Genomic DNA, 26546 nt, shown 5'->3' with positions numbered 1-26546 from the left:
CCCAGGAAGGATTTGGGGGTTGGAAGCTGTGCGATGCAGAGGAGGTCAGGGCCAGGCTGAGGGACAAGACGGATGTCTCCAATATCATGGTAGCATCAATCACCTCCCAATTAGGGACGGTACCTTATGATGCATTTTTACAGTTCTGATGTCCCGAAGGCACCAGTGCATCCCCGTGAGATGCATGTGGTTATTATACCATGGCGAACGCTCTTGGCTGCAGGTGTAGCTTTGTCTGAGTTTTCTTTTCTCTTCTTTATCCCTCCGTTCCCCCTGAAACAGCGGTATTAATTAATTTTGCAGCACTCTGTGTGTGCGTGGTGAGGTTTGGGTTAAACACTATTATGTTAATACCTCTTGCTAATGTTTTTCTCCCGATGCCTGTGGTGTTAGAGCATCTATTGTTGTGTGCCATCAAAAAGACTGCCACAATAGAAGAGCTGTGAGAAACCAGCGCTTTGTTTCACAAGTGGGTTTTCTCCGTGGGCGTCGGGACGGCACCACGTCACGGCAGGTTGAGCCGAGGGGGTGGCTGAGCAGATGGCTTTGTACTGCGGGCTCTCTGATGCTTGGTGACCTTCAAACCAAGTGAGGCAGGACCCTGTCTTAGAATCATAGAATGGTTAGAGTTGGAAAGGACCTTAAAGATCATCAAGTTCCAACCCCCCCTGCCCTGGGCAGGGACACCTCCCACCAGACCAGGTTGCTCAAAGCCCCATCCAGCCTGGCCTTGAACACTTCAGGGAAGGTGCAGCCACAGTTTCTCTGGGCAACCTGTGCCAGTGTCTCACTACCCTCACAGGAAATAATTTCTTCCTGATATCTAATGTAAATCTCCCCTCTTTCAGTTTAAAACCCTTACCCCTCGTTCCATCCCTTTACACCCTGATCAAGAGTCCCTCCCCATTTCTCCTCTAAGCCTGCTTTAGGTACTGGAAGGCTGCTATAAGGTCTCCCCAGAGCCTTCTCTTCTCCAGGCTGAACAACTCAACTCTCTCAGCCTGTCCTCACAGCAGAGGTGCTCTAGCCCCTGGACCATCTTTGTGGCCTCCTGTGCACCCGCTCCAACAGGTCCATGTCCTTCTTATGTTGACGACTCCAGAGTTGGACGCAGTACTCCAGGTGGGGTCTCGCCAGGGCAGAGTAGAAGAGCAGAATCACCTCTGAGATCCAGGGGCAGGAGTGCCACCGAGGTGCCACCTGCCTCTGCCACGTTGTTCCTGTCTACAGCAAAGGCACTGGCACTCACTGACCATGTTGCATTAGCACAGAGATAAATTAGTCCTTTCCTTCTCCGTGAGGCTGGAGCTGGTAAGTGGTGCCAGACTGGCAACCTTGTGTTATTTATTGCCCGCTTCGATGTGCTTCCTAATATCTTGTTTGCTATTTTTGAAGGCATCAATGCATTAAGCAGCGGTTTTCCTCGGGCGGCTCGAGTCTGTCTGCTGAGCTCCTGTGCCAAACGTAGTCGCATGAGCTGCACGAGCCATTTCAATTTTCCACTCTTACACTTGCATTCATCAGTGTTGAACATCATTCACTGTCATATTTGTGAGAGTGCTTAGGTCTCTCCCATGTTTGTAACAGCCCTTTCCAGCCTTGGCAAGCCCAACTGCAGAAGTACAGTCCATTTCTGCCCTACACATCATCCCCAGTCGTTGACTTCTACGTCTTTCGTGTACCAGGTCTATGTTACTCATTATTCCATCTTTTCTAGACAACTTTCCCCTCACTGTCCTACACACTGGGCGTTGCACTCTGGGCACAATCTGACCTTCCCATCCAGCTGGCCTGTCCTACAGGGTCCATGCTGAGCTGCCCAAATTCAGTCTTATTGGACCTGGCCAGCTCTTAAGATATTTCAAGACCTGGTTATTATTAGCCAGGTCCTCCCCAGGGTCTGGAGACATCCTGATTCTCACTAGACAGCCAGTTACTGACTCAGCTCCATGTTTAATTTTTCTTGGCAGGTTTTTCCATCCTCCAATCTCAAGGCTTGCCTGAAGGTTTTGGCAGAGCGCTCTGGGTAGTCAGTGACTCGACCTGTAGCCCATGTAGTGTCATGTGTGCTTGGATAGCTATGCCTCCTCCACCTACATACCCTTCAGATGAGGCTATTCATGTGGTCCTGGGCTTGTTGAAAAGTCTATATCAGATTTCTGCCCCAAGGGGTCTGACCAAAGGTTAAAGTCTTCTGCACCTGAACAGAGCTTTCATGTTAACATGGAATTTGCAGAATCATTGCGATGACAGATTGGGATTTTTTGGTCTTGTTTTTGAAGATTTCATTTTTTCCCCCCTTCATCACTGATTCCCCTTCCTGGAGCACCAATAAAGGTATTTAGCAACATGTCATCCAGCAAAATGCCTGGAGGCAGCTGACTCTTAACCTTTTGTCATGATGAATACTGACCTACTTTTAGGTTTAGGTTGTTCTTTTTTTCTTTTCCTTCTTCTTTCTCCTGACCTGCTTTGGCACTTCACATTGTTTTGTACCTCAATCCATGGTAGTCACCTTCTGTAGTCACCTCAGGAGTGACAACATCTCAGACCTTTACAATCTGAAAAAGAATTAAAACAACTGTTTTACAGTTTCTTTTTCATTTCCACTGAGATATTGACTCGTTTAAAGAATTGCAAGGGACAACTGAGCTGTGATTTTCCTTACAAGGACCAGGCTATCACAGCCCTTGCATGTGTTCTGTTGTTTTGTTCTGTTTTAGCCATTTTACCATGATGTGTAAGGCTCTAATACTCTATTCATCATTCTAACAGCTAAGACTTCTTGTAAAGCTTGGTTATTTGTAATCGGTAACAGGGGTTGTTCTTAAATAGAGATTAGATGTTCTTGTTAGAGAGTCGACTGTTGGTGACTGCAGGTCATTAGGACTTCTTGTCACCCGGAGCAGCTCTTCCCGAGCCGTAGGCTTCCAGGATGTGGAAGTCCCTGGCTGACTTTAAGGTCTCAAAATAATCGATGAGGAGACACTTTTAGGATATAGTTCATCCACTTTGATTTTAGGCATCTGTTCTACCGTGAGCTGACCTGTGATCAGCCTGTTTCTCTTCATTTACTATAAATGCTGTTTCAAATTCAGATATACATCCATAATTACTGATACCTATGGTTTTCTTCTTGACCCAGGCTGTTTCGAGAGAACACTATTTTTCGTGGGGTTTTTTGCTTTTTCTTTGAATGGCAGTTCTGCATCCCTGCTTCTCTCATCCCCATCTCTTAGATCACCTTCTCACTTTGGGTGTAAGTTAAGAAGCTTTGGTCACCTGAAGCTTTTGTAGTTTGATCTTGCATCTTTAGGTATTTGGTTTTCAGAGACCAATTCATTTTCTTCTTACTCTTAAGAGTGTGGCATAGTATTTTAATCACAGAATCACAGGATCACAGAATGGTAGGGCTTGGAAGGGACATTCAGAGATCATCTGGTCCAGCCCCCCTGCCAAATAACAGCATTGTTTGATTTACCCCATCATCTTGGTCATGATGGGTCTTTTGTAGTTAGAGAGAAGAGGCGTAGTATTGTCTTGATAATCATAGACTGATGACCTTTACATGAGTAAAGGCATTTACAAGCTGTCAGTCTGTGATAATGAAATTAAAGAAACACAATGCCCTGATTTTGATGCTTACTTTTAATTGAACAAATGAAAAGCTTTCTGTTTCAGCATGCCAGGGTTATCTAAGTAATATTCTGGCAAGTTTCCCTTCCACCAGCGTGACAGTATGTTCCAGCAGTAAAATAGGGAAAAAAAAAAATCAATTCTATTGAAAAAAAACCCAATAATTGAATATAATGTTGATTCCAGATTAGAAAGAGAAATTTATTTTTACATTTTAGGAGAGCTAAGTGAAAATGTGAGTAACAGAATGGCTGGCCCCCCTCAGGATGAAATTCAGATCTTGTTCTTTGTTGGAGAATGACACAACACATACTTTGATATGACCTTGCGATGGCGTCTTGAATCAGGCTCAGATTTCTAGAGTTGACAAAACATATTTTCCTACTGTGGCTTTGGTGTCTAAACGACTTGCAACCTCAAGGATTTGCAGAGTTCACTTCTGCAAATAAAAGATCAATCTGTCCACTTGCACGTCTGAAGAATGTATGTAAATCCAAAAGCTGGGAGATGTACAGGAGAGACCTGTATATAATTTCCAAGAGGAGCGTCAAGGAGAGAAGCGTATACAAAAGTGGTCTTGCCTCACACCCGGCTTTGGCAGAACCATTGTGGGACAGTGTCTCCAAGCCAGTCTATGTAAGTAATGTCTACTGCATAGTTCAATGTGCAGACTTTCAACATCATAGTGTGCAGCACATGGACATCAACCCTGGATGCGTCCTCTGGTCCCACCTCCCCAAAGGACAGAGTTTTTATAATCTTCTCAGTCTTATGAAGGCTCTCGGTGGTGATGCTGTCTTGCTTCTTACAAGTCTCTTTGAGCAAACCAGAAGTTACCATTAAGGCACAAGCAAAGCTCGGTCTGAGACAACAACAAAAAATATTTGGCCCCAGTGAAGGATTTAACCCTGTGGCTTCTTTTGTGCTGTAGCTTTTGCTGGCTGCTTGGGAGACTGTAAAAAATTACTGTTCTAGCAATGAATAATCTCTTTGTGGCCACGGGAAAACAAGCTTGTGTCTGGACAGTTCTATTTTGGGGAAGAGAAGTAGTGTGGGAAGAAGCTTTCTGAAATTAATTGAAACGTGGCTATCAGCTTCCACAGGACCAGGTTTGTCTTCCCATTCTTTTAATGAAAACCAGTTATTCAGTTCTTCCCTCATGTTGGTGGTGTTTTTCTTGGATGAAAATTTCTAGGAAGAAGTTCTTATTCTTTACTGTGAGAGTGGTGAGGCACTGGCTCAAGTTGCCCAGAGAAGCTGTAGATGCCCCATCCCTGGAGGTGTTCCAAGACCAGGCTGGAAGGGGCTCTGAGCAACCTGGTCTAGTGAGAGGTGTCCCTGCCCAGGGCAGGGGGGCTGGAACTGGGTGATCTTTAAGGTCCCTTCGAACCCAAACCGTTCTATGATTCTGTGATTCTATGAAATGTAAGTGTTGTGGCAAGAAGGGAAGTGTCTCAAGAGGGGCTAACATGCATGTGTAATACCTCGGGTAAAAGCCCTGTTCTCCTGTAGTTTGAGCCGGATTGTAGCCTATTCTGGTTTGATTTAGGTAATTCTGGATGGCAGGAGGATCACAGCAAGCAAGAATGCAAAGTGCCTTCCCTGGGAGATGAACAATCCAATTTCTGCACAGCAAGGGAGCAGGGAAATTTAAACCCAGTGGCATTAATAGAGAATTTATCAGGAGAAAGTGGAAAGTCTAATAGCCAACTGAAATGCAGCTACACTTTCCTGAAGTTTAACTTTTCCTCAGTAACGCAACTTCACATTATGGGATTATAATGTCTCTGTGTTAAAAGGGAGAGGAAATCGTCATAGTTCGTTGCACTTATCTAACTCCCCTTTCTTCCCACAGCCCCACAGACCTTGGAAATAAAGGCGGGGGTGGGCGGCAAAAAAAAAAATAAAAAAATAAAAGGAAAAGAAGAAAATTAAGATCGGAATGAAGCCTTGAAATTGGCAGCTGTCAGCAGCCCTCAGGACAAGTGATAAAATGCTACATTAAAGTAGCTACAGTGTGAAATGCCATTGACAGAATAACGAGGATGGGAAATCACTTTATAAACGTGCTTACCAGGATAAACAGATGTGACTGAGGGCAACTCCATTCTGTCACTAAACACTTGAAAGAGCAAAATTTATGGCAATCTATTTTCTGTTACCAAAAAAAAAAAAAAAAACCAACGAAAAAGATACAAAACTAAACCCAAAGAGACTTCAGAGAGATGTGAGGGTTCAGTGCACATGTGAGGGTGGGAATCAGGGCAGAAACACTCTCCCGTAATAAACCATTTTGAGAGTCCAATAAATCGAAATGTGGCCGTGCGTAATGATGCTGAGAAAGGGGAGCTCACTCCTGATGGCGCACGCTTTGCAAAGGCAGGGGCCACTCCACAGGCATGACTTGGGGTCTTTCAGAGGCAAAATATGTGAAGGGATATAAGTTTGACTTTCTGCTGAGCTGGGGGTGGCTGGGCAGTAGCTGTTTGTGGAGGCAGCCCAAATTTAAAGGATCCTTTAGGCTCTGGAGAGGAGCTGAAGGACTGTATGTGCCATCAAGGATGCCCACCCGCTAATCAAAAGTTTCTGAGTGCTTTCATGACCTCTGGCACCTGGGGAGCTGCAGTGGGCAAGGTGTCTCCACCCCCTTCTCATCACAATGTCACAGGAGACACCTGGTATGGGTGCAAGTGAGAAAAGCTCAGCCAGATTCAGGTGGGGAAGGTGGTGGAGTGGAGGATGAAAGCAGTGGAGCAGAGCACATCCTGGGTGTTTTCAGAGGTCAGCTCAGGTATGGGAAGGTGCAGAAGCACATCTCTAGTGTGTGGGACAGCGCATTGATGTTCGGTGAGAGACAAGGACTCAGCCAGCCTCCTGGTGGAAAGTAATGATAAGCCAGACTGCCTTGAGGAAGGCGCGGGTTGGGTCTTACAGGACAAGGGTGTTTGTAAGAGATTTCATCAGATAAATGAGTCTGCTGTCAGTATCTATAACTATCCAGGCAACAACAAACAAATGCAATTTACGGTTTGTTTTTTTTTGGTTTTGCTTAAGGAGACTAAAGCTTTGTTCTGGTTTTGTTCTAAATTGTCTCCTCCTGTTAGCAACTAGGAAAATGCTGCAGTTGTGTTTGACTGTTACCCCCCTGGTTCTGCTGAGAGATGACCAGTGGTCGCTAAGGACTGGACACAGAGCTCAAATCCATCAGTTTATGCCAAATCATCATCAAGCAGTGAAAACTTATGGGTTGTCACCAGCCAAAACCCAGTCCAATGACTCTGTATCCTCTCTCCTTCAGAAGTGTTTGAACTGCTGCAGGGGCTCTTCAGTGTTGTTCACCAAGGCCTGATATTAGTGCGTTGATATTACATAGTATTAATAAAAAGTCAAATATATATGTATCTATATCATACTCTGTGACATGTCATAATACGTGGTACGATAGGTGTAGCGCTTGAAGTCCTCTGTGCTGGAAAATTATTCATTTTGCCAATTTACCTTGAATGGAAAAAAAAAAATCATTAGCTACAGTCTTAACACCTTTTCAAGGTATCTTCAGTCTGAAAACAACCCCCCAGGACCTTCAATTTCTCACCCCGCACTCCTAGAACCATCCAGCTTTCCCGGGGCTTTACTCTTTGAGCCAGTGGCACCAGTGTGTTGCTGGGAACCAGCTGAGCCATCCCCAATTCAACTCCAGACCCTCCCCTGCCTTGTTTGCAGATTAAAATAAATTTAAAACAATCCATTGAAAGCTGATCTGGATTCAGGGAGCACAAGCCGAGTGTGACAATATAAATCCTTCAAACTTTCTAATAAACTGGAGAGATTAGTCCAAATTCTTCTAAATTAGCATTTCCTTGGGGGGGGGGGGAGCAATGCAGGTGGGACCGAAGGCAGGATAACTTACTTCTCTGCTGGGTGACTGGTGGTTTTCTAAGTGCAGGAGTAGCTGCTCTGTCTCTGCAGACATGCTTGATGGCTTCTAAATGCAGCCGTTGGGACAGGGGTTGGTTGTGGTTTGGTTTTGCACGCAGCTGATAGATGGCACACTGCTGTAAGGATTCCCTGCCTGTAGATGCTATTGTTCCCTGCTAAAGATGCTGCTGTCTGATTGTTATCTGTTGCTGTTTAATGACAGAAAATGTCTTTGTTGCCATTGATAAGTTGGTTAAAGCTTATTGAGTTTTGCCTTTTATTTTCGCGGACAGGGATGTTTAGCAGAGCAGAGATTCGCTGGATTTGTCTTAACGCGTAGGAGCTGGGGGAGAGGCGCGTGCTTTAATCAGTTTAGCGACTGGAGTTGATAGGAAGTTTGTGGCTGCTGTCGGAAATAGTCTGTCTCTCTCTGACTTCGAGGGTTTGTATTGATTGCATTGAATATTAGACAAGCGTAGTTAAGAGCGATCTTTAAACATCATCAAATCCATCTCTCAGCTATCAGACAGGATCAACTACCCAAATCATTAACTTCTTGCATGCGTGTCTTCTGTTGCAGGTTGAGCCCATGAATTTCTTAAAAAAAAAACAAAAAAAACCAACAATTTAGTATTTATGAGTCCCAGACAGTTTGAAAATATGTAACCCTTCATCTAAGCTCCTCAAGCCCACTGTTGGCCCTCTGTAGGCTCTGAAGGGAGCCCAGGGCAATTTTCTGAGCAGTAAAGGTAGGTGTAGCAGACATCAACATGTAATCCACCAACTCTGCTCCGTAAATAGTAGCTCTTTCCTTTAGAGACTTAAATGACCTAGACTTTTTTTCTGTGAGAGCATCTCCCCCATCTGCCAATGACACATAAGCAAAACTGACAAAGTAAAATGAATGATTAATTGTTTGAATGATAGCTGCTTTGGTCAGAGAGTGGGCCGCTTGTTATTCATAGCTGTCATTTTAATTACTGGATAGTACTGGAATTCACAGTGCTGATCCACAAGGGACATAAGATTTCTGGATTTGGGATGTCAGAAGCCATCTAATATTGTACTGGCAATCTGCGTACATAAGAAAGAGCTCCAATGCACACAGCATGAGCAACAAACAGGTGGAGCTGGAAGCCATTGTGGAGCTGGAAAACTATGATGTAAATGCAATAACAGAAACCTGGTGGGATGACTCGCATAACTGGAGTGCTGATGTCATGGTTTGGGCACTGAAAGGAACAACAGATGCTCACGAAGCCACTTTCCATCATTTTTCAGCAGTCTTGGCTAACCAGGGAGGTCCCAGTTGACTGGAAGTTAGCAAATATGGCACCGATCTACAAGAAGGGCCAGAATCATGGAATTGTCAGAGTTGGAAGGGACCTCTAGAGATCACCTAGTCCCAACTCCCCTGCTCAAGCAGGATTGCTTAGAGCACATTACTCAGGACTGCATCCAGGCAGGTTTTGAAGATCTGCAGAGAAGGGGACCCCACAACCTCCCTGGGCAGCCTGTTCCAGAAGGAGGATCTGGGGAACTACAGGCCTGTCAGCCTACACCTCGGTGCCAGGGAAGGTTGTGGAGCAGATCATCTTGAGTGTCATGTACAGGACAACCAGGTGATCGGGCCCAGTCAAGGTGGGTTCATGAAAGGCAGGTCCTGCTTGGCTGTCGTGATCTCCTCCTGTGACAAGGTGACCTGTTTAGTGGATGAGGGAAAGTCTGTGGATTTCGTTCACCTTGAGTTTAGTAAGGCCTTTTATATGGTTTCCCACAGCATTCTCCTGGAGAAACTGGCTGCTCGAGGCCTGGATGGGCCTGCGCTTCACTGGGATAAAAACTGTCTGGATGGCCAGGCCCAGAGAGTGGAAGTGAATGGAGTTAAGTCCAGTTGGTGGCCGGTCACAAGTGGTGTTCCCCAGGGCTCAGTACTGGGTCCAGTTCTGTTTCATATCTATATCAACGATCTGGATGATGGGATGGAGTGCACCCTCAGTTGCACCAAGTCCCATCAAGTTGGGTGGGAGCGTTGATCTGCTTGAGGGTAGGAAGGCTCTACAGAGGGATCTGGACAAGTTGGATCCATGGGCTGAGGCCAGTGGTCTGAGGTTCAACAAGGCCAAGGGCCGGGTCCTGCACTTGGGTCCCAACAACCCCGTGCAGCACTACAAGGTTGGGGAGGGGCGGCAGTGGGGGAATTGTGAGGCAAAGGTGTAGTTTTAACCAGAAATTGGAAACTTTCAACTGGAAAGTGAAGACAGACAGTTGGAAAGTAAAGCGAACTGTCACAGGGTCTTTAGTGTCTGCCTTAGACATTGGCACCTTTTACCTGATAGGAAGGTGGGTGAGAAATGAGAGCTTTTTGGCCTGCTTTTTCTATTAGAAATTTGGAGGTGATCCAGAAGGAAAGGAATGAGGAAGAAGTATTAAGTATAATTTATGAAGAGAGATTACAGGAATTTACCAACTGCAGGCTCAGAAAGTGCAGCAGTGATTAGTTGAGCCATGATGACTATGTAGAAATACTTGATGTGTAATAGCATTGAAAAAAGCGTAGAATAATTTAAAATACGAAGGTTGAAGGTAGTAACAAATTACCAAGTAGTAGCTAAGGACAGATATGTATAAATTAAACATTAAGAAAAAATCCTTGAACAATGAGATTAATCATTTTGGATATAATGGATACTTTTAAAAAATAAGCTCTTTCATGCAGAGAATGGTGACTAAAACCACATGAGGGTTGTTTGGGAGAGTCTGCTCCAGCAAGTCTGATTTTTACAGGAGGTGAGAGCCATCAAACCTTTTTTTTATTTTTTTTATAAGCCTTTTAGCTGTAGGTGTAATTAATTGTCCCTCAGATACCTTTACTCAGCATTTGTGCCTTTTAAGTACCCTGCATTATTGACTGAAAATATACGAGATAAGTGTCAACAGCATATCCACAGCGTCAAAATCTGGACTACTCTACAAAGAAAATGTCATTTGTTTTTGAAACACGTAGGGGAATATAGGGCAGAGGCATTTCTTTTTCCTTTTTTTTTTTTTTTTTTTTTTTTTAACTTATCTGGAGAATGTATCATTTCTTTGCTCAGTTTGTACCATTAGGGAGCATGTGAGCCTTGGGTACACCTAGGATACGTGGTGACTCAGGTAAAGTTAGGTTATTTTATTATTTTTTTTTATTATTTTTCAAGAATAAATAGTGCAGCTAAATTAATTAGTTGATAGCTGCAGATCAGACTCTGCAATCGGTATTTTATTTAAGTAAAATAATTGAGTGGCAATTGATAATACATGACAGCTTAAGATTGTTCTAATTGCTTGGTTTCCCAGAACACTCCTAAAAAGAAAATTAATTTCTCCATTGTATTTTTCTGGTTAAATGACCCTCGTGGAAATAAATCCAGAGTGAAGAATTAATAGTGCTGCAAACAAAGTGTAGAAAGTCTTGAAGTTTTTGTCGTAATCTTTGCACAGTTTCTATTTTTGAAGATAACATACCGCCTGCAATAAACTACCTTTCCTGGGGCTGGTATCAGTCAGGGTGATAGATTGCAGCTACTTCCCTCAATACTCGTATTAGTTTATACCTTGCAGCCTGGGGCAGAAGGCAGGAGATGCTAAAGGAAAAGTCAGTGTGGAAGATAGTGAGTTTGGAGTTTGCTTATGGATTTCCATATCTTTGGTGACTTAGTGCTCAGGAGACCACCTTCTTCTTCTGATCTACAAAAAAGTGGAGCTGTAAATATTAAATGCACTTTATTTTCTTTTTTTTTTTTTTTATAAAAAGAAAACTGAGCATCCCCAACAAGCATTCCTTTTGTGTATATATATGTATATAAAAAGGTTTTATGGGTTACTGTAAGAATCCATATATCTCACTTTATGCAGTTTGTTGCTGAAGAGACCCCAAGGCTCATTGGAGTGGTTTGGAAGCTGATACAAAATAAATGTGTAATATAGACTAATAGTTCCTGGCGGGCAGGTACCCACACAATGAACCAGTCCTTGGCAATTGCATCTGATCGGTGTGTTTATTGTCCAGCTTTTGCAGAAAGAACGTGTTGCTCATAAAAGCCTTTTCTCAGACAAAAGCCTGGATAATTATGGGTGGACATTTCTTCTCTGGTTGGTGTGGCTTTTGGTTTTACATTTCATGTTGTATTTAATTTTCACTCTCACGGTATCAGGCCAGCAAATTTCACACGTCTTAAACTGCAACCTGGATCTAATTTCTAATGGATATTCTCTATTGGGAGAACCTTTCTTCTTCACTGAGCATTTTTATTTCTAGACTACGAAGGCCACAATGTCAGGCGTTTCATTATCTCTATTTGTATTTATTCCTTTTGGGTCTTTCATGCATTTATTGTTATGCCATCTGATTATCCCATAAACATAAGTGAATTTACCTCAGAATGGACTCCTTAATTCAGCTCCAGGAAGCTGGGACAGGTTAGTTGGCCAAAAATCCCAGAAAAGCCTTTCTAGCATAGCAGAAAACAGAAGCAGTATTTCTAGCATGAGCGGCTTTCACCTACAACCCGAGGGGTTGGTGGAAACACAAGGGTATTGATCTTTCCTTAGTGGCAGAGCATCAAGAAACTTGGTTGTAGGAGAGAAAAAGGTAGGATTTGTAGTTTGGGTGCGGATATTTTCTTCTGTAACACAGCCAAAATAAATATATAACCTAAGGAGTGTAAAGAATAAGTATTAGGTGTGAGCAGCCTAATGCATTTTTGGTGTTATTGCTTCCAAATATGCATTATAATATCCCAGAGACCAGCACCAGCTGTGTTAACAAATTGCAGTAACATCAGACACTGAGTAAAGGGAAATAAGATTGTGACACGCTCCCTTTTGGAGAGCAGAGATGATGTTCTCCCTTGCACCCGGGAGAGTAATGAAATCACTTCCTTCTTCATTTACGTGGTTTGTGGATCTCCCTTCAGCTTTTCCTCGTTGTGGGCAACTCACTATCTGGGGTTTTATGAGTGTCCAGGGGAAGAGGGAGAGTGGTGGGGATGAAGGAGGGGCGATGCACTGCAGAATACAGAAATGCACATACCCTTCTTCAGCGTGGATGATTTCTGAATCATTTCTCTGTTTTCTCTGCACCTTAACTTTCTTGCATAATTCCTTTATTCCCCATACAACTGTTGCCTCTCGTTTTTCCGAGGAGAACCTTTCTTGCCCTCACTCTGCCTGATATCAAACGATCACGTCATTAACTTGAGGGCAAAATGGAAGCAATGCAGCTTTTCCTTGTCAAAACTAAGCGAGGGAAAGCAATTTTTATTTTATTTTTTTGTTTGTTTGCTTGCCTGTTATCAGAACATATCAGTGTTAATGCTTATCTTGCACCGGAGTGTTTAGCCAGGAAAAAAAAAAAAGGCTGAGATTTAAGGTCTGTTTTGTGCTACTGTAAGACAGAAATAGGCTGTTTTTGTGTCTCTGCAATCTGCTAAGCCTAAAATGCTCATTTAACACCTGGTGTATGCTTGGGGCAAGTTAGATCTTAAAATTATTAGTGTATCTATATATTAGTATATATAACGTAACTGTCATATGTTACTATTTATACAGGTGGGTGTATTTGTGGTACCCAAGAACACATGTGTATATTTGCCTGTATAAATACCCACATATACGTCCATATATATGAAGTCACATACCTTTACAAACTGCTGAATTTAAATGAAATTCTGGATGTAAATTAATTTGAAGTTCAAAATCGTGGTTGGTAACAAGAACTTTTTACATGATCTTTGATACTTTATTGTACGACACATTTTCGTCGTGTGCAAATCCTCATTTGCACAGTGAGGATGCCTACTTAAAAACAGAGCTGTTGATGACCTCCTCCTCCATTAACACGTCTGCGATTTCCAGATCTGAAGGGGTTTAAAAGGGCAAAGAATCTCTTCCTGTCATTTGTATTATTATATTTCCCTGAGACTACAGTCCAGTTCTGCCCTTCAGCGCTGCCTTGGAACTGATAAAGTTCCCATGAAAGAAAATATCTGCCTTAAGCAGTCTTCGATCTCCATAAAAGCAAACACTGAGGGATAGAAGACATAGGAGGCAGTGACAGAAATGCATGTTTGCAGGACATTTTATCCAGATGCAGGGTCATGAAGCTTCAGAGAAAGGGTGTAGCACAAAAGGTGGCTAAAAGATACTAACACATCTCACAGCCCCCCTCACATGCCTCTTACACGTTTTAGGTAGTATCGGTGATAAGGACACCTATTATTAATATAGGCTGTTAAGAGATGTCTTCAAATGCAGTTTGATGGCTCAGAGGAGAGGAGTTTTCCAAGGGAACTGCCCATCATACCTGCTTATGCTCAGATTGCTGCTGGTGGGGAAGAAACACACTGGGGGTGGTAGAGAAGGTGAGTTGGACGTCTTATCTCCAATTCAGTCAAATAATCCATTAAAATAAATGGTAGCCACATGTGTATCTGATCTTTGAGATGACCGTAGTAGTGGACAAGAGACATTACAGGGAGACCTTATAGCCCCTTTCAGTACCTAAAGGGCGCCTGCAGGAGAGATAGGGAGGGACTCTTGGTCAAGGAGGAGAGCAATAGGAGGACAGGTAATGGTTCTGAAGTGAAAGAGGGGAGATTTAGATTAGATAGTAGGAAAAAGTTCTTTCCTGTGAGGGTGGTGAGACACTGGCCCAGGTTGCCCAGAGAAGCTGTGGATGCCCCATCCCTGGAGGTGTTCAAGGCCAGGCTGGATGGGGCTTTGAGCAACCTGGTCTGGTGGGAGGTGTCCCTGCCCAAGGCAGGGGACTGGAACTCAATGATCTTTAAGGTCCCTTCCAACCCAAACCATTCTGATTCTACGATAAGTGAACTGCAGTAAATACATTACAACCTTTTCCACTCTTGCCAGTTCTGCAGTAGATGTTGTTTCTGTTTCTTCTTCAAATCATAGAATCGTCTAGGTTAGAAGGGACCTTCAAGATCATCTAGTCCAACTATCAACCTAACTCTGACAAAAAAAACCCCATCACTAAACCATGTCCCCCAGCACCATGTCAACCCGTCTTTTGAACACCTCCAGGGATGGTGCCTCAGTCACTTCCCTGGGCAGCCCATTCCAATGCTTGATAACCCTTTCAGTGTAAAAATTCTTCCTAATATCCAACCTGAACCTCCCCTGGCACAACTTGTGGCCGTTTCCTCTAGTCCTGTCTAGACCTGTGACTTGGGAGAAGAGACTGACCCCCACCTCTCTACAACCTCCTTTCAGGTAGTTGTAGAGAGCAATAAGGTCTCCCCTCAGCCTCCTTCTCTCCAGGCTGAACAGCCCCAGTTCCCTCAGCCTCTCCTCATAAGACTTGTGCTCCAGACCCCTCACCAGCCTTGTTGCCCTTCTCTGGACCCTCTCCAGCACCTCAATGTCTTTTTTTGTGGTAAGGGGCACAAAACTGGACACGCTACTCGAGGTGGGGCCTCAAATACGCAGAGCAATTTGGTCTTCCCTCCCACCAGCCTTGCCCCCCTTCATTACACAGAAATTTGCTCAAATATTTGCACCTAGGATGGCATGGTAGGTTGAACATGGCATTGGGTTATTTCTCACTTAGGGCACAATGACTATTGCTAGCTGGCTGTTTCCGGGATCTCTCTTTATTCATCCCTGTTGAGGTGCCCTCTGCAATGGCCTCACTTCTGCCTGATGAGCTCGAGGCGTCTCACTTTCCACCACCTCTCCAGCTGGCTTTTGGTGGACAGGAACACTGTTCCTGTTGTGTTTCTGTCCCCAGGTGGATGGTGGATTAGCAGGCTGAAGCTGGGCACAACTATTTTAATTATGCAGTGCGGTGCTGCACTTCCTGAGCTGACACCGACCACTGAGGCAGCAAAATAGAGAGGAAATGCACACCAGCGAGCAAGAAGGAGTGAGAAAGTCCCGGCACTGGCTGGTGTGCAGTCCCAGAGGAGAACTAACTCAGTCTGTAATTGCTGTTCTGGATAGCTGCTGCCCTCAAAACAATTTTCTGCTGGTCTGTTGTTGCTTAGGCTGAATCGGTTTGATTTATCGAATGTCATTTTTTTCTGCCCAGCCATAGACAAGAGAAAAATATTTGTTCAAAGGCTGTTGCAGCAAGTTTTAGTTTTTGCCCATCTAGCATCAGAGAAGCTTGCTCACTTTTTATATTTTTTCCCTTTCCCTTCCTTCCCCGATCTTGCAGAAGGGAATGGGGATAGACAAACAGCTGGAGGACCTCTCTGATGAGGAAAGGCTGAGAGACCTGGGTCTGTTCAGCCTGGAGAAGACTGAGAGGGGATCTCATCAATGCTAAGCAATATCTAAGGGGCAGGTGTCAAGAAGATGGGGCCAGACTCTTCTCAGTGGTGCCCGGTGACAGGACAAGGGGCAACGGGTACAAGCTAGAAAGCAGGAAATTCCATCTCAAGTTTTCCATGAGGGAAAACTTCCTTACTTTGAGGGGGCCAGAGACCTGGAGCAGGCTGCCCAGAGAGGTGGTGGAGTCTCCTTCTCTGGAGATCTTCCAAACGTGCCTGGATGAGTTCCTATCCAGCCTGCTCTGGCTGACCCTGCTTTGGTGGGGGGGTTGGACTAGATGATCTCCGAAGGTCCCTTCCAACCCCTACCATTCCATGATCCTGTGAACACCATGCTTTGCTTATCTTTCTGTGTGCTCTGGATCTCTGGTTCACACATGGTGGACCGTAGGGTAGGAGTTGTGCCAAGGCTGTTGCAAATGGGAGGATACACAAGGAACATTTCAGCATCTCTTTGGTAAAACATGCCAGAGGCTACAAAGGGGTTCTTTTTCCCTTTTTGTTTTTTTTGGGGGGGGGTTTTTTGGGGTTTTTTTTGTTGTTTTGTTTTGTGGGTTGTTTCTTTTTTTTTCCCCAAAGATAACAAGAGCTAGGGTTTTATTTTGCTTTATTTTGTTTTGGAGTTCTTCCACATACAGAAATACACACATGGACGTTATATTACATCTTTCAGAATCACCTTCAGGGTTTTCTTTTGGTTTGGGTTTTTTTTTTTTTTTCATAGCTCTCCTGGCTGCTTATTGCAGAGTGGATGATGGGGCAGAATGAGGCCTCACTTGTAAAATTCAGCATCTACTGAACGCTGTGTCAGCAATTGGTTTAGAAGTTCGTTTGTAGTCCTTCGAAAAAAAAATGGATGGTTTGTGAGTAGACACAAAACCACATGTGCTAAATAGGACCGAGCAGTGATATTTCTGATCCCATTTTTCATACAAACCTCAGCCAAACGCTCTTAGAAATAAGTGTGACTCTTCCCTCGAGGACCTGAGGTGACATTGATAAAGGATGCTGGGGTCGGGCTAAATGGGAGAGAGAAATTATTGACAGCACATGCTTGTTCCGTGTCCTTCTGAAGAGAGCGTGTTTCCCCTCTCTGGTTTACTTAACGCCGTTCTCGTGGCTGGAATACACAAGTATCCTTAGAACATCATTAAGGTCAGGGCTATGTTAGAAGTTTTCAGTGTGCATAAATCTTCACCCCCCACTAAGGATGACAGTGGAAGAGAAAGGAAGTTTACTTATTTGCCGTCTTGGCAAATACCTCAGTAGTGTTCATCCTGTGGGGAAGCGGGCTGCTGGGATTTATGCTTAGGTTGTTCCCATCTTGGTGACAATGTCTGGGTTTTACAACCCAACTTGCTCCCAGATTAATTTAAAAAATGCTGAAAATGTGGTCTTGTTAAAGTAAAAAAATGAGATATGTAGCTTTCTAGTTTATCTGCAAATGCATGTTTCCAACAGTTTCTGTGCCAGAGGTGGAATTTCAGATTTTTTTTCCAAAACCTCAGTACTTCGTGGTGACATTATTCACTTACCAAGTTAGGTTATAGACTCAAATAGTCCTGCCGTTTTACCCAGTACTTTCTGTTAAGAAGTTTCCAAACTAACTTTCCCTAGTGGGAGTTAATCCCTCAGATTGTTAGGATCCCAAACTCTTTCATTTCTCTGTTTTTCTCATCTGCATGACTTGTTTATTGGCCCTTCTCCTCTTGATTTAGTCATCTTCAGTTATTGCCATTTCTTTATGTCATCTCTGATTTTACTGATTATTAGTCTTAATCCTTTTTGTTCCAGCGTGGATGACATCAAATCCTGTGTATTAATCTGTGTGATAGATTTCTCCTTTGGGAAAAAAAAAAAAAAAAAAAAGAGGATTTAGATGAAACAATTTAAATGTCTCCCTCTTGCTGCCGAATGTAGGGAGTGAATTGTTGCCAGATAAGAAAGGCCGGTGTTGATTAAAACCCAAGAAAGCCCGGCCTCGTTAGCTGGCAGGGAGACAGCGGTTTTGGAACGGTAGCAAGCTCTTGTACTCCTGGTTTCTGGCGAGTCAAAGGGATTTATGAGGAGCTGTATTTCGCTGTGGATTCCGCATAGTATGTGCAAACATGGGAAACCAAAGGCAATCGGATTTTGCTAACAAACTTTGATGCCTGGTGAGTTCAGAGGTACTTCATGACGGAGCTAACCTGGCAAGAAGGAACAGGAACATAGCTCCGAGGTATATTCCATTATGGAAGGTCTTTATTTCTGGCTATTTTTCTTTCTTCTATTTTTTCTTTTGTTTTGCTTACATATATCAGGGACTTTGAAACTTCGCATTGCCAGGTTAAATTATTCAACAGATTCCTTGCTTCAGGTCAGATTGCTTTGTGCTCTGTGCTTTACAACTCCCCCCTTTTTGTTTTTCCTTAAATACAGTAGTCGCATTTTTTCCTTCCAAACAGCTCAGTGGCTGGCTTTTAAGGAATGCATATTTGCTGAACAATAATTTTAAGTGCTGTTAGAATGTTATGAAAAGGATCTATACTCTGCAGCAGCAGATGGCTGTTTCGTCCCAAGTACCTGGATATAAATGGTAAATCTGAAACAGATATTCTTTTCGTATACAACATTGAATTTCCTTTCTCATTCTCCCCTCCTTGTTATAATATCCAGGGATCAGCAGGCACATAGCTCAGCTCCTTTGCAGATAATTAGCTGAGGAGGACCCTATAGGAGTCAGTATAGCATCTGATCTTTCTCAGACCAATTTGCCCGCTTGTTTTATTCCAATGGAAATACTTGGAAGGGACATGTATAATTCAATATATTGCAGTAACCTCTATCTAACCAAATGTACATGCAAAAATAAGCTTGTGAGTCTTAAGCTGCTTTCACTTAAAGTGCTGTAAAAGAAGGAGAACAAAACAAAACAGACCAAATGAAGAGCTTTGTTTGTGTTGCAAATAACAGAAACCAAAGACTGATGTCAGTGGCAATTTAGCCAGGAGAGACAAACGAGCATTCTGGGCTTTTTTAGTATTATTATTTGTTTGTTTAATTTTTCCTTAATCATCTTTTACTAAGCAGTTAAATGAGAGCAGAATAACACCTTAAAGTTAATTCTCAGTTCTTAACATTTTGCTAAACTTTAGCTTTCTCCTTTTAAAGATTCTTACAAAAAAACACAAGCAACTCCCCCATCCCAAAAAGTGACAACTAATTTCTCCTCATTTCCTGGCAATGATTTACTGCCACAGTGCTCAAGTGCAATCTCAAGTTACTTAAAGTTCCTTGCTTTTACAAAATATTCTGCAGTATTTACAAGTTATGAATAATGCCATACATAATTAAAGCCTCATTGTACTTGACAAGTCAATGAATGAAGTGCATTTTGTGATGCATTACCCAGTCTTTGCTTGGGGTTTTTGGTTTTTGTTTTATTATGATTCGTCACAACTTGTAAACCGTTTGTTTCTCCTACTTCTTCAGTTATTCAACAATTTGGTGTGTTCTAGAATTCACAATGGGACTCCTAGGTTTCACTGCAAATTAATGCTATTCTATTGCATTATATGATTAAATGTTACACCACTTATGCTCTCAGAACAAACTTCAGTAGAAGGGTGTGGATTATTTTTGCATCATTTTCTAAATTTGCCATTAAGGAAGCTGAGGTCTTTAAAAGTGGGGTGGAAGAAAATGGAGCTATTGACATGATGGACTAGACTTGCAACAGGACCCAAGCAGATAAATGAATTACTGTGCAATTAGCCTTGGGAGAAGCAGATTCTTAGGAATCTGTGTCACCACCATCAAGATGTGCTACCATCCAGCAAGACCTGGACAGGTTAGAGAGTTGGGCAGAGAGGAACCTAATGAAGTTCAACAAGGGCAAGTGTAGGGTCCTGCACCCGGGGAGGAATAACCCCATGCACCACTACAGGTTAGGGGTTGATCTACTGGAAAGCAGCTCTGCAGGGAGGAACCTGGGAGTCCTGGTGGACAATAAGTTGCCCATAAGACAACAATGTGTCCTTGTGGCCAAGAAGGCCAATGGTCTCCTGGGGTGTCTTAGAAAGAATGTGGCCAGCAGGTTGAGGGAGGTGATCCTCCCCCTCTAGTCAGCCCTGGTGGGGCCCCATCTGGAGTACTATGCCCTGTTCTGGGCTCCCCAGTTCAAGAAAGACAAGGAACTAGGGGAACTATTGCAGCTCACTGGAATTTGCTGGTTGTTAGCTAAGAAAATTTCAGTACTCAATCTCGTTACTTTTTTTTTTTTTTTTTTACTCTTGAAAATATATAAATAAATCCATTCATCAGACAGGTCTCTCCTTATTGCCTTACCAATGAGATTTCAAATTCGGTGAGTTTTTGATCATACCTCTGTCAGTTTGTGAATAGTATTTTATCAGATGGTTGCTATCCCGAAAGATGGCCTTTTCCTATCTAAGAATCTGCACTCTGGGATGAATGGTTTGCATCAGAAATAACTCTTTTAGAAATAAAAGGGTTTGCTGCTCATTTTATTGTTGGTTTTTCATCTCTTAGTCCTCCACAATTCTGAAAAGCAACTGTGTAATCTTATCATTCTACTTCTTTCCATAGAAAGTTGGAATCAAATGGCTAATTTAGATCCAGCAAACCATGGCTTTGTTTAAGGGGATTTTCAATTTACTATGGGAGCATTATAACTTTTTATTTTAATTCTTCACAGACAAGATTTCTGGTTTTGTTTTTTTTTTCCGTTGCAAAGCTTGACTGTGGAATATGTCTTTTATGCTTGGGTATTACCCATTCATCATTAACGTTAGACTCTCTGCCTTTTCAGAGTGACATGTTGGATGTGAACCAGATCATTAAAGACCTGGCCTCCATGGTGCATGAGCAAGGAGACACAATAGGTAGGTACCACTGTTAAAGACTGGGCTTTCTTACCCTCCTGCCCCATTCCAATATGATGTTGTGCGTTCCCTTTATGAGCAGCTGTTTGTTGGTGCTGGGATTATTTTTCCTGTGTTCTGGGCATTCTATTCAGTGGTGTGTTGATCCAACAAGCTGCCCCGTGCAATAGGGTTCTTATATTAAGGATAGTTAGCTGGTCTATTTGGCATAAAATAGAATCCTCAGTGAGATTAATCCATTCCCTTTTGTCTGTAAAAAGGAAGCTGGAGAATACATAACATTAACTGGAAAGAGATCAATTCTTCCTTTCTACCTGGAGCTGTAATTAGAAAAAAAAATAGTAGTGGCAATTATTATTATGATTATTGATGGTGGAGGAGAAAATTAAGCAGCTTGCTTCTCCTAAATGGAATTTTCTTTCTACATTGCAGCGTGTGTCTGATTAAATTTACAGTAGCCTAACATCAAGATGTGCTCACATGCATAGTCTGGAGCTTCTACCGGTTAGTTGACCTCCTCTTGCTCTCCAGCTGCCAGTGGCTGGGAGAAAACTTGGGAAAAGAGTTAAGAGTAACCCCGATTATTATCTTTAACAACAGCTCATCACTGACAGTCACCACTTTTTGTGAATAGAAGGATAAGACACAGTAGAACTGCTCCTTTTAAATTTCCTCTGACCCATGTCTCTGTCACTGCTGTTTTCTGATGCAGCTAAGAACAGTCTTTTTTCTCCTGTATCTCTCATTTAGTGTATGATAACACTCAGCAGTGCTTCGGAAGCAACCGTCTGCTTCCAAGTTTGAGAGCTAACTGTCCTAAAGCCATGTTGAGGGGCCTAAACTCCAGAGAAGCAAGATTTGTGGAGATATTTCTAACCTGCAGCACTCAGCTGGAGTTCTCACTGGAGCTCCTGGGAGTTGGATCAAGTCCTTAGACAGCCATATGTAGGTCATAAAGGAAGGAACTCTTCTCTGCGGTTCATTAATCACTCTGGATTTCTTTGCCAAGCTCATACCTTTGCAAGTTTCCATTAGCATCAGATATCTCCTTTCACACTGAAATGAGATACCTGCATCCCACTGAGAAACACCACTCAGGTTCACAGGTGCAGAAAAAAATCAAGGTGATATCTAAACCCAACTGTTTATTACTTTTTTTATTATTATTTTTTATTATTATTATTTATGCTTTTTTTTGGAACTCATTTTTGTACATGGATAATTTTGGAGCCTGAGTCATCTCCAAAAAGCACATCAGATGTTAATGCCTTGAGGGACATGACAACATACATCAGCTAGCTTCAAGTTCCTCGCAACTCCTTTTCTTAAGGCAATATTTATTATTTTAAGATGTTGCCCATGCACAGGGGTGACCCCAGTATTAACTTGCCTGTGAGAAACAGTTAGACTAAGTAGGACGTTTTGTCTTTGAGCCAGCATAAGGGTTTTGTTGCTGTTATATCTGACACAGCCTTTCTTCTTCCTGTTTCTCTGCAGCAGATTTTTAATAATTTCTTTAGGAGCATCTTTTCAGCCTGGCAGCCACTCAAGGTGTCTTCCCAACCGATTGCCGAAAGGTCCCACTGTTATTCTTTTGACATTCGTATTACACAGCAGTAAGTGAGATTGAGAATCAGGAGGCAAAGGGAGTTGAAACCCCCACAGTGAAAATTCAAACGTAATGATGATAAGAGACAGTTCTCTTGGCACTTGTTTTATTTTTTTTTTAATGCATTCCTCTTACATGCATGAAATGAAAGCTCTGTGTTTGCTTATTTAGAAAACAAGGGGAAAATACATATATCCAGGGAATGTGAGGTGCACCACTCAGCAAAGTTCTCCCAGGGTTGTAGAACAAACTACTCTCTGGTTCACCTGAGCTGGGGAGAATTAATGGGAAGAGCTGGCCTGGTCTATGCATGGCACATAATAAGTAACCCATAATTCTTACAGAAACCCAAACGCAGTCTTGCTAGTGTATGGGCCAGTTCCTTAATTAACACATCCATTAACACTTTCGATGGTAGAGCGCAATTTCTCTATGAGTCATGCAAGGGGGAAACAGATGATGGGAAATGGAGACTCAGGGCAGCATATCTCTGATATTTTTTGTCTTCTGAAAATAAGCCCTGTGCCCGTGTTCATCCTCATGTTCATCTCTTTGACATGAATGTTTAACTAAGCATTACAGTATCAGTGACTCCAAGCCCTCAAAGCCAAAACAAGCCAGTGGACTAGATTACCTTTGAATCAGTAAAAAGAGCCTTTTCAACCCAGTCTTACAGGAGCTCTTGAAGAAAGCATCCCTATGCAGCTTCATCACATAGAGTGCTGGTGAGGGGAAAGGGTGTGAGGAGGACACTGATAGAAGAAATCAATAACTGGCTGTGGAGTTGGTGTTGGAAACATGATTTGGGGTTCTGTAATCACATGACCCTGTTTGCTGATCACCATCTGCTTGTGAGAGGTGGGATTCACCTCACAAGCAGGACAAAACTATTTTTGCCAATAGGATGGCTGACCTCATAAGGAGGGCTTTAAACTAGGAATGATGATGGAGGGACAGAGCGACCAGCAGTCCTGTGAGGGAGCAATGGACAGGGCTGCTGAATAAGGGGCATGGAGTGGTGTGACACCACAAGGGGGCCTTGGGCACGATCACCTCTAGCACTTGCGTGTAGACAGCAAGGTGCCTAGAAGGCACCATTGTGGAAAAATACCCCAAACCCTCTCCAGGAACTCAGCGTGCTGGGGTGCATCTCTGAAGTGCCTGTACACTAATGCACACAGTATGGGGAATAAACATGAAGAGTTAGAGATCTGTGTGAAGGTGCAGGGCTACGATTTTGTTGAGACCATGGAGACATGGTGGGATGATTCCCATGACTGGAGTGTTGCATTGGAAGGGTACGGGCTCTTTAGGAAAGACAGGATAGGAAGATGATGAGAAGGAGTTGCCCCTCATGTGAGAGAGCAGCTGCAGTGCATGGAGTCCTGCCTGGGCATGGATGAGGTGTTGATGGAGATTTTATGAGTTAGGAATAAAAAGAGGACAGGCAAAGTGGATGAGGCCCTCTACAGACAGATAGGACATCTACAGACAGATAGGACATCTACAGACAGCCTCACGTTGGCAGGCCCTGGTCTTCGTGGGGGACTTCAACCACCCCAATATCTGTTGGAGGGACAACACAGCAGGACATAAATAATCCAGGAGGTTCTGGAGTGCATTGATGATTATTTTGGGGATCTGATGTACAAATGGCAAGATCTCAAAATGGCTAGAAGAGGGCCATCTCTACTGCTAACCTTGACTCTCATGGCAGCAGAAGGGTTCTTCAGCCAAAGCATCCAAGGCAAGGATTAAGAACTTAGCACTATGAGAAGTAACTTATGTTGGGAGTGATGGCTAGAGCTACAGTCACTGCTTTTCATGCTCACAGGTGGCCACTCAACTGAACTACAAGTGCCTCAGCAGCTTGAAACATTCCCAGTATTTCACACTTAACATCACTATTTCACATGTGCAAGCTTGTTCTTTCATTGGCTGTACTGGGATAAATAGACATAGTTCCAGGAAATCAATTTTATAACTAGTGTTAGGGAGAAGGAGTCCTCAAATCCCCAGTTCCCCTGAAGAAAGTGTCAACACCACCACTGCCAGTGTTTGTATTAGTACCTGATGAAGGCAAGTGCATATTTGTCCACCTCTGTAGGCTTCTGTTTGTCTTTTAACAGAGAATAAAGATGACCTGAATAATAGTTACTGCCTTTTTTTCTGCCCATAGCAAAAGAAAGTGCTGTTCTGTTTTTCTTTTAGAAGAGCTGTTTTTCCATCCTAGCTATGTATGTAACCCTACTAGTTATGCCAAAATAACACGCAAGATCTACATCCCTCATCTAAACTGCTCTAATTCAACTTTCACCATTTATATCACCGTTTGCTGCTCCATCACATTTCTCAACACCACGAGGAAAGACCCACGTTGTTCTGAAAACACTTTGCACTTTTAAAAGTGTCATGTTTCTTCCTCTGTTGGACAGTTTTAGAACCAACCTTCTGCCAGTGTATCTGGAACCTCCTCAACTCCCTAAAATGGGAAGAAATTCCAGGATCACATACCGGCCACCTATTTTAAGATTACACCAGCAAAGACACAGCAACTAATGTACCAGTCCTCTATCTCATTGTCCAGATCAAATATATACAAATCTATGTTTGCTCAGCAAATCCCACTTGCTGGAAGAGAAAGTCCCGCTGAATCTTAAAATTGTCCAATGTTGGGGAATCTACCTCTTCCCTGGGGGAGATTATTCCAATAGCTGGTTGCTCTCATTGTGAAAAGTTTTCCTCTTGTGTCTGATCAGAATCTCCCCTGGAGTAACTTGTACCCATTACCCCTTATCTTTTCCATGTGACTCCTTGTAAAAAGGGAGTCTCCATCTTCTTTGTAGCCACCCTTTAAATACTAGAACATGGGAATAAGGTCTCCCCCTAAGCCTTCTCAGTTTTCTCAGCCTTTCTGCATAGAGCAGGCCTCCCAGTCCTTTGATCATCTTGGTGGCCCTTCTCCGGAACCTCTCCAGCCCATTCACATCATTTTTGTATAGCGGGGACCAAACCTGAACACAGTGTTCCAGGTGTGGTTTGACAAGCATTGAGCAGAGTAGGATAATGACTTCTTTATCTCTGCTGGTGATGCCCTTCTTGATGCAACCCAGCATCCTGTTGGCTCTCTTTGCCGCAGCAAGCACACTTTTTGCTCATATTGAGCTTGTTGTCCACCAGGACCCCCAGGTCCTTTTCCACAGAGCTGCTCCCCAGCCATATAGATCCCAGCCTTTGCTGCAGTCCTAGATTATGTTTTCCCAGATGCAAGTCCTTTCACTTCTCCTTGTTGAAATTCATAAGGTTCTTGTTAAGCCCTCGCTTCCAGCCTATCCAGGTCTTCCTGCAGGTTGGCTCTCCCAAAGTGTCCGCTTCCCCACTCAGTTTGGTATCATCAGTAAACTACATCAGGGTACATTTGACCCCATCTTCTAGATCCCTTATGAAGATGTTAAACACTGTTGGGCCCAGTATCGATCCCTGGAGAACCCCACTTGTGACAGGTTGCCACTTTAAGAAGAAGCTGTTGACCATCTCCCTCTGGGTGCGGCTTGTTGGCCAGTTCCCCACCCACCACACAGACCAGTTGTCTGGACCATAACCCATCGGTTTCTCTCGGAGGAGGCTGTGGGGAACCATAACTGATGGTGTCAGTATATTCTGTCCCCAAGTGATGCTGGTGTTCACTGACATACCACGTTGTCACTTATTCCCTAATGATAATAATAATAAACCTCATTCACAGTAAACTATATTTACATGAATGCAAATATTTTGCTTATTTTAAAAACATTTGAATGTGGGAAGATTTTTTTAGGTTTGGAGTTTTTTGGTTTTGTTTTTTTTTTTTTTTTTTTGCCTGTGAAATCAACTCAGCTTTGTTGCTTGTTTTGTCACTGTTTCTTTTCTGACCTGAAGGCTACTTTAACACATAGACACTGTCAAGAGTCAAGAGGGTCCATCAGCATTCTTCCGCTCATGTCCTCTTCCAGTCTGACTGCCTGAATGGTGCAGCCAAAGAGTCTGTTGTCAGATACGCTAATGCAAACGGGGCTGGGAAATCATTCAACGAGATCCTTAACTAAACTCTCCTGAGTTATGTGTCTCAGTTGGGACATCTGCAGAAAATGAACACATCGTGAGAGTGGTCCCTGAATACCTAAA

General features: G+C 43.2%; 1 protein-coding gene across 7 annotated transcripts in view; it reads left to right on the top strand.

Annotated features, from left to right (window-relative positions):
* Positions 1 to 26546, top strand: part of TSNARE1 (t-SNARE domain containing 1) — a 478617-nt gene that overhangs the window by 262623 nt on the left and 189448 nt on the right. For all 7 annotated transcript variants that reach the window (XM_074145148.1, XM_074145150.1, XM_074145146.1 and 4 more), the window contains one exon: positions 20701 to 20773. In XM_074145148.1, the coding sequence (XP_074001249.1) occupies positions 20701 to 20773 (73 nt within the window). The remainder of the gene's footprint in view (positions 1 to 20700; positions 20774 to 26546) is intronic.

This window comes from Numenius arquata, chromosome 3 (assembly GCF_964106895.1).
Source record: "Numenius arquata chromosome 3, bNumArq3.hap1.1, whole genome shotgun sequence".
NCBI lineage: Eukaryota > Metazoa > Chordata > Aves > Charadriiformes > Scolopacidae > Numenius > Numenius arquata.
Note: the sequence above shows the minus strand (reverse complement) of the source record. Positions and strands in the feature narration are given on the sequence as shown.